The sequence below is a fragment of the Coccinella septempunctata genome, chromosome 2, assembly GCF_907165205.1.
Source record: "Coccinella septempunctata chromosome 2, icCocSept1.1, whole genome shotgun sequence".
Taxonomy (NCBI): domain Eukaryota; kingdom Metazoa; phylum Arthropoda; class Insecta; order Coleoptera; family Coccinellidae; genus Coccinella; species Coccinella septempunctata.
In genome coordinates this window covers 842098-863441 of record NC_058190.1, presented here as the reverse complement: position 1 = coordinate 863441, position 21344 = coordinate 842098, and the positions used below count along the sequence as shown (strand labels likewise).

General features: G+C 33.1%; 1 protein-coding gene and 1 long non-coding RNA gene across 7 annotated transcripts in view; both read left to right on the top strand.

The window, feature by feature from the left end:
• LOC123308523 (zinc finger protein 64-like) overlaps positions 1-21344 on the top strand; it is a 46522-nt gene that overhangs the window by 15712 nt on the left and 9466 nt on the right. For 2 of the 6 annotated variants that reach the window (XM_044891223.1, XM_044891220.1), the window contains exon 4: positions 17418-17517. In XM_044891223.1, coding sequence (XP_044747158.1) covers positions 17418-17517 — 100 coding nt within the window. Of the gene's footprint in view, positions 1-11227; positions 12494-14804; positions 15195-15310; positions 15384-17417; positions 19075-21344 lie in introns of those variants that run through there. The other 4 variants (XM_044891222.1, XM_044891224.1, XM_044891218.1 and 1 more) reach the window with 4 other exon arrangements.
• On the top strand, positions 947-2855 carry LOC123308555. The gene is made up of 2 exons (XR_006537142.1): positions 947-1062; positions 1573-2855. It is a non-coding gene; the product is annotated as an uncharacterized LOC123308555 (long non-coding RNA).

Sequence of the window (21344 nt, the reverse complement as noted above, 5' to 3'; positions counted from 1 at the left end):
CCTTTAAGTCCATATAGAGTGGATTCATTTGGAAATTAAGGAACATAAATGTCACTTTTGTGAATATGCCACTGCTGTAAAAAGAAGCCTTCAAAGACATAATGTCGATTCATTTGAATATTAAGAAACTCAAGTGTCATCTATGTGAATATGCTGCTAGTTCAAAACAAAACCTTGACCTACATATAGAGAAAATTCATTTATAGGTGAAGAATCACAAATGTCACATATGTGAATATGCCACTGCTTTAAAAAGAAGCCTTTAAGTCCATATAGAGTCGATTCATTTGGAAATTAAGGAACATAAATGTCACTTTTGTGAATATGCCACTGCTGTAAAAAGAAGCCTTTAAGTCCATATAGAGTGGATTCATTTGGAAATTAAGGAACATAAATGTCACTTTTGTGAATATGCCACTGCTGTAAAAAGAAGCCTTCAAAGACATAATGTCGATTCATTTGAATATTAAGTAACTCAAGTGTCATCTATGTGAATATGCTGCTAGTTCAAAACAAAACCTTGACCTACATATAAAGAAAATTCATTTATAGGTGAAGAATCACATATGTGAATATGCCACTGCTTTAAAAAGAAGCCTTTAAGTCCATATAGAGTCGATTCATTTGGAAATTAAGGAACATAAATGTCACTTATGTGAATATGACACTGCTGTAAAAAAAAGCCTTGAAAAACATATAGAGTCGATTTATTTGAAAATTAAGAAACACAAGTGTCCTCTATGTGAATATGCTGCTAGTTCAAACAAAACCTTAACCTACATATAAAGAAAATTCATTTATAAGTGAAGAATCACAAATGTCACATATGTGAATATGACACTGCTTTAAAAAGAAGCCTTTAAGTCCATATAGAGTCGATTCATTTGGAAATTAAGGAACATAAATGTCACTTTTGTGAATATGCCACTGCTGTAAAAAGAAGCCTTGAAAGACATAAAGTCGATTCATTTGAATATTAAGTAACTCAAGTGTCATCTATGTGAATATGCTGCTAGTTCAAAACAAAACCTTGACCTACATATAAAGAAAATTCATTTATAGGTGAAGAATCACATATGTGAATATGCCACTGCTTTAAAAAGAAGCCTTTAAGTCCATATAGAGTGGATTCATTTGGAAATTAAGGAACATAAATGTCACTTATGTGAATATGACACTGCTGTAAAAAAAGCCTTGAAAAACATATAGAGTCGATTTATTTGAAAATTAAGAAACACAAGTGTCCTCTATGTGAATATGCTGCTAGTTCAAAACAAAACCTTGACCTACATACAAAGAAAATTCATTTATAAGTGAAGAATCACAAATGTCACATATGTGAATATGACACTGCTTTAAAAAGAAGCCTTTAAGTCCATATAGGGTCGATTCATTTGGAAATTAAGGAACATAAATGTCACTTATGCGAATATGGCACTGCTGTAAAAAGAAGCCTTGTAAGACATAAAGTCGATTCATTTGAATATTAAGAAACTCAAGTGTCATCTATGTGAATATGCTGCTAGTTCAAAACAAAACCTTGACCTACATATAAAGAAAATTCATTTATAGGTGAAGAATCACAAATGTCACATATGTGAATATGCCACTGCTTTAAAAAGAAGCCTTTAAGTCCATATAGAGTGGATTCATTTGGAAGGAACATAAATGTCACTTATGTGAATATGACACTGCTGTAAAAAAAGCCTTGAAAAACATATAGAGTCGATTTATTTGAAAATTAAGAAACACAAGTGTCATCTATCTGAATATGCTGCTAGTTCATAACAAAACCTGGACCTACATATAAAGAAAATTCATTTATAAGTGAAGAATCACAAATCATTAACATGGAAAAAATGAAGCTGTTATTGGAGACTGCAACTGCAACAATTATGGAAAATTTAAATTTGGAATTGTAAGTTGAAGAACCGACTAGGATTACACATCACCCATCTACTTGTTAGGATAATTTTTTCACCAATATAGAAAATGGTACAATTCTAGTATTTCAACCGCATTTATCTGATCATTCAGAACGGTTGATGTCTCTTGAGTTTGAAAATGCATACTTTCACAAAACTTATGAGAAAATAAAATCTTGATAATTTGTGCAAGTTTATTAGTCAATTGTCCTTCTTTAATTGGAATGATTTGTATGACTTGGTGAAGAACGGGTGGATGAGATGTTGGAATTCTTTTCTTGTAATACTACAGTATGTTTTATCACGGAATCAATCAGAATATTCGCAACAATACAAATTAATGAAAAAACAATATGATCAGAAAATAACACAGAAAAAATCACATATTCGGACAACAAAACTAGAACCACTTGGGGTTTGATTAAATCACTAACTGGTAAACGTAATACAAAAAAACAAGCTCTTCCATCTGTAAAGCCACAACTGCTTGTGAACGATTTCAATGACTGTAACTAATATAACACATACTGAAGATTGTGGTGGGTTAAAGTATGTAAATGGATCATTCTTTGTTTTTGTTTCTAGTAAATCATGAAGAGTGGTTTGAAAAGTTCAAAAATAATAATGTAAAAACAAGGCAAGTTGATCAATGTCTTTATCCAGTACACTCTTCAAGTGTTACCCACAATTATGCAATGTATATGCGTATTAAATTATATAATGCTTCACAGAAGCAATTTGGTGCTGTATATAGAGAAATTTCATTTATTGAACGAATTCATTATAAGGTGTGAACCATGTAATGTGGATGAATTTTTTTATTTTTGTAAGAGGGGTAAGGGTTATAATTTTTTAAGGGATGTATTTGCTTGATATTTATTCTTGTACATTTTTATGTCCTATGAAATGAATAAAAGTTATTAATGATCATTATTTTTATTATTACAACAAAACATGTTGAAATTCTTCAAGATTATAGATTGTCTTCTTCAACAAAAGTTCTTTGATACTTTTGCAGAATTTTTCCCCCTTCAAACTCTTCATACTTTCAGGTGATTTGTAACAAAGCTTCAGTGAGATATGATTTACCCCCAGCTTCGCTTTCGTAATTCTAGTGATTGGAATACTCGGAAGTTGTCCATTTCTCGTGTTGTAAATGAAATTCATAGATTCAATTCAATCAAATATTTCCGTTCGAAATTATTCAGATCATTCTCTCTTTCATAATTGTTATTTCCTGTGTAAGTAGGCCAGGCGAGACAATGGATTCGACAATTGCAATACTTTGTTTTAATATCGAACTGCAGCAATATTGTGAGTGAAGAAAAATGTACTGAATATGCAAAATATTCAGTACATTCTCTCTTTCATAATTGTAATATTTCCTGTGTAAGTAGGCCAGCGAGACAAAGAATTCGGCAATTGCAATACTTTGTTTTAATATCTAACATTCCTAAATCGAACTGCAGCAGTATTGTGTGAGAAAAAATATGTACTGAATATGCGAAATGTAATTTGATTTCGATTAGGTGGTCTTCACCAACAACAAACCAAAACCAAACAAAATTTCAAATGTCAAAATATTTTATTACATATTCTTCCCTTAATTGGATACATTTATCACAGCGAACCTGCAACGTCTCTATACCATCAAAAATAAATGTTTCTTCTTGCTCTGCCAACCAGACCTCCATAGCTTTTATTACCTCCTCGGTGGAAGAAAATTTACGACCTTTTAAACTTTTTTCAGTTGGGTAAAGAGATGATAGTCGGATGGTGTTCTAGGAATGCAAACCCTAAATCACGAATTTTTTGCATGGCAGCATGAGATGTGTGTGCAGGAGCGTTGTCCTGCAAAAACAAAACACCTCTGGATAGCTTTCCGTGTCTTTTCTCTTCAATTTTTTCCCGTAGAGTGGTCAGTACTGTCGAATAGTAATCTCCGGATATTGTTCTACCCTTATCCAAAAAATCAATCATGATTACTCCATGGCAATCCCACAAAAATGAAGCAAGAACTTTTCCAGCAGATTTTTGGACTCGAAACTTCTTAAGTCTTGGAGAACCAGAGTGTCGCCATTCCATCGATTGTTGCTTTGTTTCTGGGTCGTAGAAATGTACCCAAGTCTCATCCATAGTATCGATTCGGTTTAAGAGGTCTACATCGTTTTCAAATCAAGCACAGATCGAACGCGATGCTTCTACCCTTGCACGCTTTTTGTCAACATTCATACATTTGGGGATCCATTTTGCAGCAATTTTTCACATGTCCAAATTGACGTTAACTATATGATGAACGCGTTCGTATGAAATATTCAGTGCTTCAGATATTCGTTTTAGCCCAATTCGAAGGTCTGATAAAATCATGTCATGAACTGCATCGATATTTTCGGGTACTGACACAGAAATTGTCCTTCCCGATCGGTCATCATCTTCAATGAAAAATTTACCTCCGAAGCAGACCAATTGTTCACGGTCGCATACGAAGGGCATTGATCACCAAGGGTATTAAGCATATCTTCGTAAATCTGCTTACCTCTTAACCCTTTCAAATACAGGTACTTGATGTTGGCTCGATGCTCCAATTTTTCGATTTTCGCAATTTCGGTGGACATCTTCTTTCTTTTAATTTATTGCGTAACTCTAGTTTACTTTTTTGACCTCAAACTTCACAATGACACTACTAACGAGTTATTGTTCGATGTTATGGTAACGCAATATTTTTTATGCATGGAACTGGTCTGGGCTAACTAGATATCAATACTTCCTCGTATATAGTTTACTACAAAGATTATAGAGTAGAAAGATAGGAAACGCCCTCATATCGCTAGTACTAAAAACCGACTACATTTTGGCCAGTGAAAACACGCGTGACAATGAGATGGCGCTAAAAACGCACTGTCAATACAGGAATACTTTTTGATAACTGTTTTCTGTTTTTTGATTGAGGGGCGCGAAATTCGAATTCTATTTCTCGTATTGCATTCCAATATTGACTTTGTTTCTATCAGAAAACAAACATCCTGAGCGACAAAACAAAAGTATGGTTTTGCTTTGTGATCAGGATGTTAGTTTTCATCTAAACATTGTTTGGAATCAATTGATATCAACGAAAAACGCTGTTGGTTGTGCTATATGTTTATTTGCAATTCATAAAAAATTTACAGAAATTGAAATAGTTGTCAATAAATGAAGCTTAAACTAGGACACTAAAGTATATGGTGATCTGCTATACGTCGAAGGTGTTGTTTCTGTACTATAGGTTGTTCTGAATTAATGAACTTAGTTGAATTTGTAAAATATACAAATATCAGAAATTAATATGAACCAGTATTCAATAAACCATCATAGCATACATATTCCAGTTACTTACATATGTCGGTATTATAAAGAATTTTCAGAACCACACTTAAAAAAAAAAACTTGCAGACATATGCAAGACCTGTATGTCAGTATAGTTTCTTGGTGCTTTTTTTATGATTTCCTATGATATGGTCTCTTCATGACACAATATACAAATTGATTAATGAATGAACAGAACACTCACAGCAGGTTTCATAAAACTTTGACTTTCTAAACAACAATTTGACAGTCACTTGGTTCCCAAATGGAAATCAATAAAACCTCGGCATTTCTGAATATATTGAAAGAGTAGCAATTGAGAATCATTGAATGGACCTATAAAGATCATCATATTCACTTGATAGGCCCTTTATGCAAGGGATGCTTTCTGCATACAACAATTTACGTCGATGAACAGTCCTCAATTGACCTGCAGTAAAATGTTCATTGCACATGGTGTAGTTAGTAGTGTTTGCTGAAGTAATTGTCTTCAAGCCCTGAGAATTTTATCCACTTCGGAGCACTGAAAATAAGAATCAATGAATGACAGATTCACATGTTACGACTTTTAATACTTACGCTTCCATTTTCCTTAGTTGACTGAAAAACTTAATCACGTAAAATACATTTTATTATTTTATCCACCGTCCTTCACCATTCAATAATTTTCGAACAATATTTTGATGTTTTCACCAAGAAATAAGGCAAAAAACTCCAAAAATCGGCAACTAGAACGAGTCAGATAAACAAAAAGCGTTTGAGAGTCAAAACATTCAAAACCTCTTTGATCAAAATTGACGTCTGAAATCTTAAAAAATGTCATATATTTCTGCAAATGGCACTCAAATTAATATTTTAACCAGTCCTAGCGTTTTAATAACACGCGTGACACACAGATGTCGCTCAAATCGCTTTAGTCGCCTCGTTTCCCATCTTTCTACTCTATAATCTTTGGTTTACTAGATTAGGAAATGAGCGTTCATTATCAAGTGATCCGCATTATCAATGTCAATCCTCGAGTCCCTTAGTTTTCACCAATCCAGAACTCTTAGAACTATGTTCTGAATCAGCTCATAAAAGGGAGCAATATTTCTAAAGACTGAACTTTTTGACTCTTTACACGATCATAATACAAGGAAATTGATTATATGGAGAGCCACAACAATGATATCTTGCCTTCTCCACTATATAAAATGGCTAAAATTGCAACATTGATGCTAAGAAAACTTGTCCAAGTTGAAGTGGAAGTCAGAAATCATTTTCTGAATGAATTTTGTGTGAATATTATCGAAATTCATATGTATATCAACTCACTAGGTGGAAAGAGCACTCTCTGGGGGTAACAGATTTGTTTTTTAAGTAAATCCTTTCATTTTGAGATTATATCTTCAGGCTAGTTAATTCACCTTCTATTCTTTGTAACCAATTTGAAATATACAATAACTTTGCTATGCTATAAGGACGAGATACATATGTCCTTAAACATTGACTGAAAGTTCATTTCATCGTGGAAAACACTAAAAACTGACAACTTCACAACAAAGTCGTAATCGAAGATTTGCTCAAAGGATGCAAATTATGAAAACTTCACTAAGCTTTCCCCATGGTCACGAGATAGATGAAGATATTTTCAACAGATTAAGATATATTTTTTATGAAAACTGTTATTGAAACACCAAAATATTCTCCGTTTCTCTATGTAAACAAACAAAAGCGCATTAACTTTTTATCTACAAAAATTGAGACCAGGGGGCTTATCGCTTGTTTGGAATTCCCTATAGAGTATGAGATTTGCTCTTTCGCTTTTAGTCCGAGTGATTCTTGAAGTGAATTTAACCTCTTAACAAGTAGCTAGTGTCAGAACAACCGTTGGAGATAACTTACGTAACCGAGTCTAGAGGTAAGACAGCACTTCGTACTTTTACTTGGGAACCTTCTATCCTACCTAGTTCTACCTTCTTCTGGAAGTACGATTTCCTGGCTGGCGTGCAAACCCGTTGGAAGCAAATACCAGAGTGGTGAACAATGGTACAGCCTTTTCCCTTGTCCTTCTGGATAGGGTTTCTCTTCGCTGGAAGTAAGATTTCTGGCTGGCGTGCAAACCCGTTGGTGACAGAAAACAGTAGAAATCCGTTTTCCAACGCCTTGGTTTGTTTTCCAAACCTGCAATCCTGTAGTTTTTAAACTGAGAGATTTGAGATCGGATGGAACTTCTTCTTTCTGTTCATTCACTCTGTGAATTCACCTTTGCATTGCTATTTGTATTTCATTCCGGGGAAAACATCTTCATTTGTGTAAAGTAGGCTTTTTCTATTCCACCTTTTGTATAGCTATGTTCTTTGTTGCGAGTCAACGAATAAACCTCGTTCTTCAACTCAAAGCCGGGAGAGGGGCTTTGCTATTTTCCCCTTTAAAAATAGCTGTCGCTCGAGATCTACATTAATAAAAGAGGATCTATGGTTTACTTCAAAATGCTTTATTGTTCAAACGATAGCACCAAATTGGACAATTCTTTTTTTGTTGTGTTTATTATTGTTAGGGCAAGGTTTATATAACAAAATATTCCCAAAAAAAATTGTACAGAACAGAAAAAAAGGCATTCCTTTTTCTTACGACCAATCGAGCAATCATAGAGTACTTATAGGTTTTCGACATTTGGACAAAAAGTTAAGTTATATCGAGTAAATCGAAAATTTAAAATGTTGAGTTTGTTATTATTATCTACCCTAGAAATAATTTAAATGGCAAAACTAGGTTTGCCGGGTCAGCTAGTATTTCATATTTCATAAAAAAAATTATGAAAATACTTTTTGTAATATTTATGCTGAGGGGCTATTTTTCAAAAAAATCTTTACCGTTTTCAATTTTTCTATTATGTAGTACTATATTACTGGTCGCCGTTGGGACCAAACGACAAAAATGTACAGGCTGTTTATGAGAAGATCCTCAAGTTGGACAAATCGAATTAATCAAAAGTCGAGATTTTCGAATTACAACCTTTATCTTTTATTGTTCCTATACTGCATTCACATTTATTTTAGCAGTCTGTTGGCCAAGAAATAATTTTCTCAACTTTTTGTAACTATATAGAACGGAGTAAGGTTGGCACTCATGAAATGTCGTTAATGTCATAACGCCGTTGCCACAACTAATATCAATTTTTATTACGAAAATGCCGAAAGTGATTGAAAAAAAAAGAAAGGGTTTCAGGAAGTGCTATTTAGAATTCAGGTCCGCTCATTCAAATAGTTATATTCTAAAATCCACAATACGTCAGACAGTAGCAAACATATTCAATGTAAGAGAATTTATACAGGGTGTCCCGTAAAGACCACGTCAAACGAAAACGGAAAGTAGATCAGAAAGTGCTCTACCTGATGTGAAAAATTCGTTCATATGAAAGTCTCACAGTTTTCGAGATATTTGATGTTTTATGAAAATGTTGAATTTTTTCTCTTAAAATGCTTTCTCTCTTGCGGAAGCTACAATTAAATACTTTTCGAATCAGTTTTTTTTCCGTAAATTTTGTTGAATGATTACTTCAATTCATGCAATGAAAGACAGTGTTTTTCTGTGCTGGATTCTATCTGACTTGGTATAAAAAAAGACACTAGACCTTTTCTGCATATTACGTTGAAAAGTTGCCTATTTTGTGAGGATTCCGAAAAGGTAAAATACAGGTAATAACCTTCTTCACTCAAAAAGATATTTGAATGTTTATCGAAAATGGAGCATTTCTATGAAAAACTGATTGTGTCGCCTTTTCCACAAATTCTTTCATTTTGCAGATTCTGCTGTAACATATTGAATAATTCTCTTGAAAAATGTCATTTAGTCCCTAAATTACTTATAAAATGAAATTATTCATTAATTGCAATGATATAATTTAATAACGCACAGGACCTTCAACATCAACAAATCTATTGTGGAGAAACTTTTTAAAAATGTCAATATTAAAAATTCAGGATTCTTATTAGAGCAAATGCTCAAAATGACCACCCCCTTCGCTAATACATGCCCTGCATCTATTGAGAAATGACCTTTTCAAACCATACAAACTTCTCCCCGCTATTTTGGCTGCTGAAATACGAATGCGGCCCCTAAGTTGTGCTTCATCTTATAGGATTCGAATAAATTTCATTTATTAAAAAACCCCAGTAAAAAAATCCAGAGGATTTAAGTCTGGTGAATCATTGAATCGCATCACATCATATCGATGTTCGAGAGTTCTTTAGGCAAAGAAAGAGAAATAAAAAAACTCAGTCAGTGAATTAGCATCTTAATAACATTTTATTGATTTGTTGATTGATTATTTTCAGCAGGAAGTGCAAAATGAAAGTATTCATGGAAAAGGTGAAAAAATCAGGTTTTCACAGAAATGCTCCATTTTCGATAAACATTCAAATATCTTTTTGCGTGAAGAAGTTTATCACCTGTATTTTACCTTTTCGGAATCCTCATAAAATAGGCAACTTTTCAACGTAATATGCAGAAAAGGTCTAGTGTCTTTTTTTATACCACGTCAAATAGAATTCAGCACAAAAAAACACTTCCTTCAGAACATGAATTTCAATTTTTTTTTTCAGAATCCCTGTATAATATTTTGTGGTATTTTTCATTGCATGAATTGAAGTAATCATTCAACAAAATTTACGGAAATAAACTGATACGAAAAGTATTTAATTGTAGCTTCCGCAAGAGAGAAAGCATTTGAAGTGAACAAATTCAACATTTTCATAAAACAACAAATATCTCGAAAACTGTGATACTTTCATATGAACGATTTTTTCACATCAGGTAGAGCACATTCTGATTTACTTTCCGTTTTCGTTTGCCGTGGTCTTTACGGGACACCCTGTATAATGTTTCATCTGAATCTAAACGACTTATATTTCAGCTGAATATTTCCACAATCAGAGAGATTGTGAATGAAGAGGATGACAAAGAATTTCCATCTATTGGGAGACCCAAAAAAGCGGTGGCATTTGAGAATTTTATGTTTGAGTGAATTAATGCGAAAAGTTTACTATAGGATTCTCGATGAATGCCATCCTAGAATAAGTTCCCGAAAATTGATTTTTCTATTTTTCATTTGACTTGTCCTATACATTGTACCTAAATGTCTTAAGGTACCAATAAATACCTAATTATTATATCAATGCATTAAGATGAACAGCCACAAATACGCGCCAGTTGTCCTGTTAATTGTTTATTCATGTGAAATGTTTGTTCAAAGGTGAAGTTCATCTTGACTTGAAACTTCCTTCAATTCCTTTTACTTATATTGATGCAAGATGATTTTTGTTGAAGGATTTAACATTCTTGTAATTATCTGTTAATTCCTGAGGAGATACCCATTCCCAATCACTGCATCATATGCATTTCATCTTCGGGTTAATATTTTTTAAATCTACAACTGATGTAGCGTATTCAAACTTTAGCCAAAAGAGATGACGAACATTAACTCTCCTCAAGCTAGTGCATATTATGCTATTATACTGATCTCTTGTATTTTCCATGCAAATAACTGAATTTGGTATGCCTTCAATCAATTTGTATAAACTTCAATTATGTTCGTCACATATTTTCCGAAGAGATTCAACATTGTGATAAAATACGTAATAACAGAAACTGTTACGTAAAACGGGCACCATAGCGTTGATTTAAAACCCAAAAATGTTTTGACAAGCTTCATAACCCCACATTTTCGTACTATACAGAATGAAATGTGTCAAATTTCCATGGCCAACCGAGTGCTAAAATAAAAGTGAATGGAGTATAGATGAATAAATAAACTATGGCTGATCAACTAATAGGCTGAACCTCAATGGCTAATTCCTGTATTTATCTTTCTCTTAGTTTAGTTTATACATCCAGCATACCCAACTTTCTTCTTTATTTTTTAATTTCACTCATTTTATTTGATTGGAAAAATCGCTGAATCACTGAATTTCTTTCAGTGTAGAGTTAGAAGAAAAATTGGGAGTTATCGACATTATCGAACAATTCATAGATGAAAAAGAAGTTTATGAAAGAAAAGAATATTTAGTCAAGAATGAAGCAAGTAACAATAGAAGCTCAGTTACAGAGGTCGATGAAAATTTGTTTTCATCTGCTTCTATTACCGAAGAAATATCTCCAGATTCAGATCCACCAAGGAATAACTCTGAATCAGCCCATAAGGAGAGTCAGATGAGCAACGTTGTAGAATCAGCTCCTTCGAAAGTTGTAGAACACAAGTGTCATCTATGCGATTATTTCACAAGTAGAAAAAGGGACCTGAACGCCCATGTTAAAAATGTTCATTCAAATATCAAGAGTTATAAGTGTCACTTGTGTGACTATGCCGCAAAGAGAAAAGAAGGGCTTAACATGCATGTAAAAACCGTTCATTTAAAAATCAAGGATTACAAGTGTCATCTGTGTGAATATAGTGCGAGTCTGAAACAAACTCTTCAGAGGCATATCAACATTGTTCATTTAAATATTAAGGATTACAAGTGTCACTTATGCGAATATGTTGCTGGTTTAAAAAGTAATCTTCAATTACATATAAATTCTGTTCATTTAAATAACAAAAAATATAAATGTCAGTCATGTGAATATGCTGCTAGTGCGAAAAGTTGGCTGGACTTTCATATAAATACGGTTCATTTAAAAGTTATAAAACATCAATGTCACTTATGCGAATTTGTTTCTTCTTCTAAACAGAACGTCACAACACATATAAAGACTGTTCATTTAAAAATTAAAAAACATAAATGTCACTTATGTGAATTTGCTACTAATGGGAAAAATAAACTTGAGATTCATATAGGGGCGGTTCATTTGAACATCAAGAAATACAAATGTCAATTTTGTGAATATGCCGCTGCTGTAGAAAAAAACCTTGAAATACACATAAATTCTGTTCATTTAAAAGTTAAAAAACACAAATGTCACTTATGTGAATTTGCTACTAATGTGAAAGATAACCTCGCGAACCATATAGAGTCGGTTCATTTGAATGTCAAAAAATACAAATGTCAAACATGTGAATATGCTGCCAGTTTAAAACGTTACCTTAGCGCACATATAAAGAGGGTCCATTTAAAAGTCGGAAAAACAAAAAAATAAGCTGTGAATTTGCTGCTAGTGTGGAAAGTTACCCTAAAACTGCAGCTGCCTGTGTAGTATATGTAATTGTTGAATTATGAAACCCGAAATAAACGTTTCTTGTTTGGGTTCAAATGTGTTGTTTGTTTTTGAATCTCCCGTAATTTTTTTATTAGTAATCAGGGTAAGTACAAGGTGGGCAAAATTCGTTGTCTACTGAGGGGACCTCGAGAACTATAAGAGCTAGAAGAAAACCGTAGCCTTCTTTCGTTGTTTTGGAGTTATTAGCAAAAAATTAGATTTTGACGATTTCGAAAAGTTCTTATAATTTTTTCATCTTCGAAGTTACAGATCTGAAACTTGAACATACAACAACAAAAACTCAATTCCTCTTTGATTCTAATCATACAGTAAACAAAGATTATAGAGTTACCTACTCAGCAAAGATTATAGAGTCCATAATCTTTGCTACTCAGATTACTCTGTAATCTGTGTACCTAAGTCATTGAGAGCAAAGATTATAGATATATAACACAGGCCATCACACATTTTGGTGCCTGCGATTTTTTAACTGTTCCTGAGTAATTTTTGGATGCAGAATGTAAAAAAGTTCTCAGATTTACTTTTTGAGATTTTTTTAAAAATTGTGTATATAATTTACGTTATAACTGTTATAATATATAATATTACTATTGACAGTTAAAAAAACAAAGACACATGGATTTAAGTATTTATTGCAAAAACTTGATCTACATAATTACATTAGTCACTAATCATATAAAAATTTTCTTTTATACGATTTTCTAGAATGGAGTTTACTAGGGCAGTGTCGCTGAAGGCTCCAGCAGTAGTCCGCCATCATGTGGCTATCCCATCGTCCTTGATAACGATCTTCCATAGTTTTAATATCCTGATGGAATCTTTCCCCCTGTTCTTCACTACAATCACCTAAGTTTTCTGGAAAACGATCTAGGTGGCTGTGGAGGTAGTGAACTTTTATACTCATGTTACAGTCGAGAATATTAAAATTTGAAAGCATAGTTTCCACTAATTCTACGTAATTCTCTGCTTTATGATTGCCAAGAAAATTTTGTACTACTTGAACAAATGAACTCCAAGCGTTAGATTCAGTCTCGTTCATTGATGTGGTGAATTGTGGATCTTTAACAAGTTGCCTTATTTGAGGACCATCAAATATATCAGCTTTTAGTTTTTCCGTGCTAATGCCAGGAAATTTACGTGACAAATACCCAAAACAATTTCCATCTCGATTTAAAGCCTTCACAAATTGCTTCATTAGGCCTAGCTTAATATGCAAGGGCGGAAGTAAGATTTTTTCTCTTGAAACCAAAGGTTCGTTGATCACGTTTTGTATTCCTTGAATCATGACATCTCTTGAAGGCCAATTTTTGTTAACCCAGTGCTCATTTTTAGCTCTGCTGTCCCAAAGGCACAAAAAACAAGGATATTTTGTATAACCACACTGCTGTCCAAGGAGGAAGTTAATCATTTTTAAATCAACACAAATTGACCACTGATGTTCTTCGTATTTAATTTTTCTCAGAACTAATGCTATTGTTTCATATTCTTCCTTTATGGTAGTAGAATGACCAATAGGAATTGAGCCATATTTGTTACCGTTATGTAAAAGAACACATTTAAACTACGTATTGTCACCCGAATTTTGGCTTCTTCAATGTCGGTTTGTCTACTCTATATGTATTAGGCAGTTCTTTATTCAATTTGTTTGAAATGATATTAGTATCCTTACAATTGATGGCCACGCCGCCTTTCTTAATATTCTTGACTCCATCGATTTCAATTTTCAGTTCACACGGGTCAATCACAATTTTTTTTAGTAGGCATATTATTTTCTCTTTATCCTCAACCAGTTTATCCTTTACTGACAGTAGCTCTCGAAGTAATGCGTAGGTGTCATTATTCTCGCATTTCTCACAATGAAATTTCAGTTTTCTATTTTCTTTTTTAAGATTCAGTACTTTTATCTCACTTGACGCCAAACCAGCACACGATTTGCATACTTCTTTCAAACAACCATCACACCCTATCATTGGACCCCTCACGGGGGGTACACTGTTACAAATCCAACACTCCATGGTAACCTTTACACTTCAATCTTAAGAGATCTTGAGGAGAAAGAAGGAAATGAAAAAACAGGGAAATAAACCCCCTTTACTTTCTGGGGCCGATCAGAAAGACTTTGTATAAACAGACACAGGTAGACCTAGGAGAAGCAAGGTAACCCCACAGAGGATAATTCACACAGGGAAAATTACAGCCACGATTTCCATCGTTGAATTATTTCAAATTCAACACAAAGAATTTACTTGTATGTTCTCCTTTACCTTAAATCCTGCGAAGCATACGCTTATCAGAAATGCAGATGTTTATTGATTAGCGATTTTAGTTCTTAACGCGAATGAAAATGGAAATAATTATTTCATAATTTGTTATAAACCGATAATTAAATCATATTCAATGTCTGTTTGCCTTAATAACTCACGTGAGAACTCTTACACACAACTCAACCCAAAAAACATACAAAAACCGCCCAGTGAAAGCCACCCAAAATCACCAAAATAGCACCCAACACGGTTATCAACCTTTCAGCATGAACTCTAATAAAACTTACATTTCTTTAGTTCAATGGTTTTTTGATGGCAATGATGAGAGGATCTTTTATTGAAATTTAAATGTTTATACAAGTTTCTTATCACGTTCACTGAAAATTTTACCATTTAAATTTTTTTTCATTGAATCAACCAACAACTTCCATAATGCAGAGTGTAATGGAGTCAACAAACGAAGAAAGTAAGTACAAACATGATTGTATTGAGGAATTGATTTTGTCGTATATGATCTTGTTCTTGTTAATACAAAACAGAATAGAGTGTTTACTGATTTTATATTTCATTCTTTGAATCCAGATCCAGACCTACCAAAAATTGACATGGCTGAACGTCAGTTTAGTATTGAAGAAGCTCATATTGCCTATGATGAGTGAGTATTTATATTTACTCTTTTCCATTATGCTGGATTTATCAACTCAACTAAATTAGGTTATTTTCATGTTTAAAAAAGCATCTAAGAGGGAAACAGCTTTAGTACTTCTATTCCATTCATTCCAAATACAATTCATAAGAAATCGATAGATAACAATCCGTCATGGAGATACTATTCGGCAGGTAAATTTGTTACCTATAGCTGATCTTTGTGTTTCATTCCCTCGAAAAAATGTGCTATAAAATCCGTTACAATAAAAATAAAACTCAAATTATGCGAAAAAGATATGTCATTGGTCATTTTCAATAGTGAATACCCAGTCAGATGGCCCCCAAGCACTGACCACTAAACTTATTATATATTTCGGATTCTTTTTGCCTCTTAATATCATTCAACCCCTCCAAGGGGTTGAATGATCGATGATATTGACAGTGTGGAACCACATATGAAATAAAATTATTCGTGTCCTCTAGTTAAAAAATTATTAAAATAAAACTGTAAGAATCATTTTTTCAATTCGCCAATTAATATTGCATGGCACCATCCAGGTTGCCGAGACTGGTTATTTTTTTCTTGATAGTGACAATAATTTTTCTCTCTTGTCGAAAATTAAGGTAATATTCATGTCGTAACGAAGTGAATTTTGAATCTTTATGAATTCAATCAATTATTGAATGTTAATTCTAGTTTTCATTTGATCGAAAACATCAGTTTTCTGAAGCGTAACTCAAGGATGGGTCTTTAAAAATTATTTATTTTCAAAAGTCATTCAATTGGCAAGAATAAACAATAAAGGAAGTGAATTTTAAATGTTTAAATCTCCTGATTTCACATCAGTCGATTTAGTTTTATTGGGCTATATGAAGAGCAAAGTTTATAACGAAGAAGTGAATAACTGAGAGACTATCTACTTAAACTTCAAACTGTATGTGATGAAATTAGGAGTGGGCCTAGGATGATACAGAAAGCAATAAATAATACTTATAAAAGAGATGAGAAATGTATTCAGATGGAAGGCCTTGATTTTGAACAAACAATGAGATCAGCTTAGTTTTTTTTTCATTTCACTCATTTCTTATCCATCACTTCATTGTTTATTCTTGGCTCTTGCTAATTAAATGACTTAAAAATAAATTATTGTTAAAGATTCATCCTTGAGTTATGCTTCAGGAAACTGTTGTATTGAATCAAATGAAAACTGAAATTGGGATTCAATAATGTATAATATTCAATTGATCAAATTCATAAAGATTTAAAATTCACTTCATTGTGAGAAGAGTATAATGTTACATATCGACAGGAGAGAAAAATTATTGTCACTATCAAGAAAAAAAAACAGTCCTCTGCAACCTGGATGGTGCCATGCAATATTATTTGCCGAATTGAATAAATGAATCTTACAGTTTACGGAGATATCGAGGAAATCATTAAATTTTTTGTACAGGGTGATTTCGCGGACTTTTCAGAACTGTCCAAATTAATGTGATACGGTCCTGCAAATCGAATGATATTTGATCGCAGTTTTCTGGAACCATCATGGATGCTATCTTCATTCCAAATTTCGTATAAATTCCGTTCAGAAGATAGAGTGATTTTAATTTGCATTCAAATTTGAGAAACACCCTGTAAATCAGAATGTAGAATTCCTAGATACTACATATGGGGGTTTTTCGTGACCCTCAACGTGTTCTCTATCTCATATTGAAGTGTTTCCCATCTTATCCGGATCACCTTGTATATAGTTTGTTAATTAGGAAATAAATGTTCATTGTCAAGTGATCCGTATTATCAATGTCAATCCTCGAGTCCCTAAGTTTTAACCAACCCAGAAGTATTTTAGATTAAATTGAGATAAAAACCCAACACTGATATATATGGAATTTTATAAACTTCAATGAAATTGCTGTATTTATCTTTTTTGATTCGTTGTTTAGTTTATATATCCAGCATACCCAACATTCTTCTTTCTTTTTTTCATTTCACTTATTTTATTTTATTGGAAAAATCGCTGAATCACTGAATTTCTTTCAGTGTAGAGTTAGAAGAAAAATTGGGAGTTATCGACATTATCGAACAATTCATAGATGAAAAAGGAGTTTATGAAAGAAAAGAATATTTAGCCAAGAACGAAGTAAGTAACTTCGATGCAAATTCATTATCATCTGCCTCTTTTACCGAAGAAATACCTCCAGATTCAGATCCACCAAAGAATAACTCTGAATCAGCCCATCTGGAGCAGTATAAATGTCAGATGGGCAACTTTGCAGAATTGGCTCATTCGAAAGTTGTAGAACACAAGTGTCATCTATGCGATTATTTCACAAGTAGAAAAGTAGACCTAAAAGTCCATGTTAATCGTGTTCATTCAAATATCAGGACTTATAAGTGTCACTTGTGTGACTATGCCGCAAAGAGAAAAGAAAGGCTTAACATGCATGTAAAAACCGTTCATTTAAAAATCAAGGATTACAAGTGTCATCTGTGTGAGTATAGTGCGAGTCTGAAAGAAAGTCTTCAGAAGCATGTCGACTCTGTTCATATAAATATCAAAAAACACAAATGTCACTTGTGTGGTTATGCTGCTTATGTGAAAGGTAACCTCACGAAGCATATAGATTCGGTTCATTTAAATGTCAAAAAATACAAATGTCACTTGTGTGACTATGCCGCGACGAGAAAAGGACATCTCAACATGCATGTAAAAGCCGTTCATTTAGAAATCAAGGATTACAAGTGTCATCTGTGTGAGTATAATGCGAGTGTGAAACAAAGTCTTCAGAGGCATGTTGACTCTGTTCATATAAATATCAAGAAACACAAATGTCACTTGTGTGAATATGCCACTGCTATAAAAGAAAGCCTTAGCAGACATATAAGTTCTGTTCATTTAAAAGTCAAAAAATACAAATGTCAATTATGTGAATATGCTGCAAGTCGGAAAATCTACCTTAGCAGACATATAAAGGGGGTCCATTTGAAAATTAAGGAACATAAATGTCATTTATGTGAATATGCCACTGCTATAAAAAAAAACCTTGAAAGACATATAGAGTCGATTCATTTGAATATTAAAGAACACGAATGTCACCTATGTGAATATGCTGCTAGTGCAAAAAATAACTTGGCAGTACATATAAGTTCTGTTCATTTAAAAGACAAGAAATACAAGTGTCACCTATGTGAATATGCTGCTAGTAGGAAAAGTCACCTTGAAAGACATATAGAATCGATTCATTTGAATATTAAAAAACACGAATGTCACCTATGTGAATATGCTTCCAGTTCAAAACATCACCTTGACCAACATATAGAGAAGATTCATTTATAAGTGAAGAATCACAAATGTCACCTATGCGAATATGCTGCTAGTATACAACATACTCTTGCGAACACGTGAAATCTGTTCATTCGAAAATTGAGGAACTCAAGTGTCATCTATGTGATTAGACTACAAATAAAAAAGACAGCCTGAAACGGCATATTATGACTATTCTCTCGATAATTGAGAATAACAAGATTTTGTGATGAAATACTTATTTTGATCAAAATATGTAAAGTAATGTACACTGTCTAAACAATCTCAGCCATTATTGTTGACATTGGTTGTGACTAATTTTTGTGTGAAATGGAAATTTTGAGATTTAGTTTTGAAGTGAACATTTTATAAATAAATGATGATAAACATTTACTTTCATGAATTTTTTTCAGTAACATTCTATTTTCAAGTACTGCGACGCTTAGAGACCTTTCGATGGATAAAAATAAGGTATATAGGGTATCCCAAATTCAAGTGCTTATTAGACGTTCTAGGAGAACTGGACATATTTGAAATCTGAAAATTAGGATTATGATATTATTCGAAATTCTCCGCTGAGTTAAAATATAACTTCCGGTTATACAAGGAGTGAAAAACAAATTTGTTGAAAATAATTTTTTCCAATTTTTCGTTTATAATATGAATGAGTATTCAATGCTGAATGAATTTCTGTTAAAACTATTGTATTCGTTTAAATAGTTTTCAAAATATCGAAAAAAAAAAGTGAAAAAAAGAGAGATATGCGTGTTCAGTATTATGTTCGTTATTCTTATTCAGATTATCTTGAGCAAAAACCTTTTTCACATTTTCGAAGTCGAAGAATGTGGGAATATCGTACATTTCCCGAATTTTGAAAAACTTGCCACAGGGTGTTCCAAATGTTGTGTCAAGAATTGGGATCAAGATTTGCCCATAACTTTCGTTTTTCAAATTAGAACCCTAATTTTTTATGATCACGTTAGTGTGCGCGAAAAAAAATAATTATAGTGTTCTAACATGTAAATTAAATGTAAAATGAACATGTAAAACTCTTAAAATGAATAATTCCTGAGTTATATAGGATTTTTTAAATTTATGTCGTACGTAGAGTACAATACATAAAATCTGTTTCGTATCAACAATCTATGGTCATAGAAGATAAATTCTTGAGGTGAAGTTTTTTCCAATTTTCTCTCAAAAATGCTCTCGGAAATTTTATCTCTTCTCCTTTTCTTTCCGATGCCAAAACGCTCTTACGCTAGCGCACGCTTCAACATTTCACCATGGTCATATGTTGTTCTCTTATCAAAAATCGAAAATAATAATATGTATTCCTATCATCTGTCACCAGGAAAACTCAGCCAACTTCAACTAGTTTAAATCAAAATTTCGCCATCAAGTGATGGCCAGCGCGCCTATTGGCGAAAACATGAACTACCATAGTGGTACATATTTTAGGGGACAAAAATCTATGGTCTCAAGGCAGCGATCGTTCTCCTCTCTACCATAGATCTCTACTCTCTTGATTAGGAGCATAGACAAACTCTATGGTTCAGAGACAAGCGTTGATAGAGGTCAAAGGAAGACCATTGAACTCTATGACTCATAGAGTTCAATGAGGAAGACAGAAGAATGAAGAACCTTTCTCTATGGTTATAACAACCTAACCTTTACTTTGATGTTGATTGTTGGCTAGTCTGCAAATTTATCCATATTTGATATTTGTAAGATAAAAAGTTAACAGAGGAGTTGATTGTTTTTCGGTAATGACAGGGGTAATTTTTCATTTTCGTTAAGAAACTGAGAAAAACCAATAATGGTGACGTACTGTAACGTGCGTGGGTGTAAGGGTAATTTGCTTTCAGAAAGGAAAAAGAGACTTCAAAATAATATGCGTCAGTTATCAGCATTCAGAGTACCAAAGGTAATATCTTAATACATTACCATGAATATTTGCACATTTCAACGTTCGATGCATAATATTGATTGATGCTGATTGTTGGCCATTTTTCAAATATAACAGAGGAGTAGATTTATTCCCGGTAGTGACAGGCGATAGGAATACTTCATAGATTTTTCATTGTTGTTGAGAAAAACATTTAATAATGGGGAAATACTGTATCGTGCCTGGGTGTAGAACTGGTTTGCTTTCGGAACGGAAAAAAAGACATCAGAATAATTTGCGCCAGTTATCTGCATTCAGTGTACCAAAGGTAATATCTTATAACATTACTATAAATATTTGAAGGTAAGGCTTTTTTTTTCAGCAAAAGTCAAAATGAAGCGTTTCACCAAAAATCACCTGTACAAAACTTTCAAAATGACAATGTAGTAATGAAAATGGAAACATATCATTCCCGATTTGTTCTCATTATTTTTTAGTAACACGATTTCATGAAATGGCTCATTTCGATACCAACTGACAGAAGAAACTGAGGACACAAGTGTGAAAAAAAGAATATTAACTTCAGAATCTCACCGATAAAATTCGTCTGAAGTATTCACGAATTTTTCCACAATGGGCATCACAATCTTCTTGTTCGAACATTGCAACAATCGTCGTAAAAATGGGATGAAATGGGGAAACATCATAGCACTTTTTCAAAGTAATTAACATATGCATTTACAAGAAACTGCCTCGATTTTCTACATTTTTTTTACTC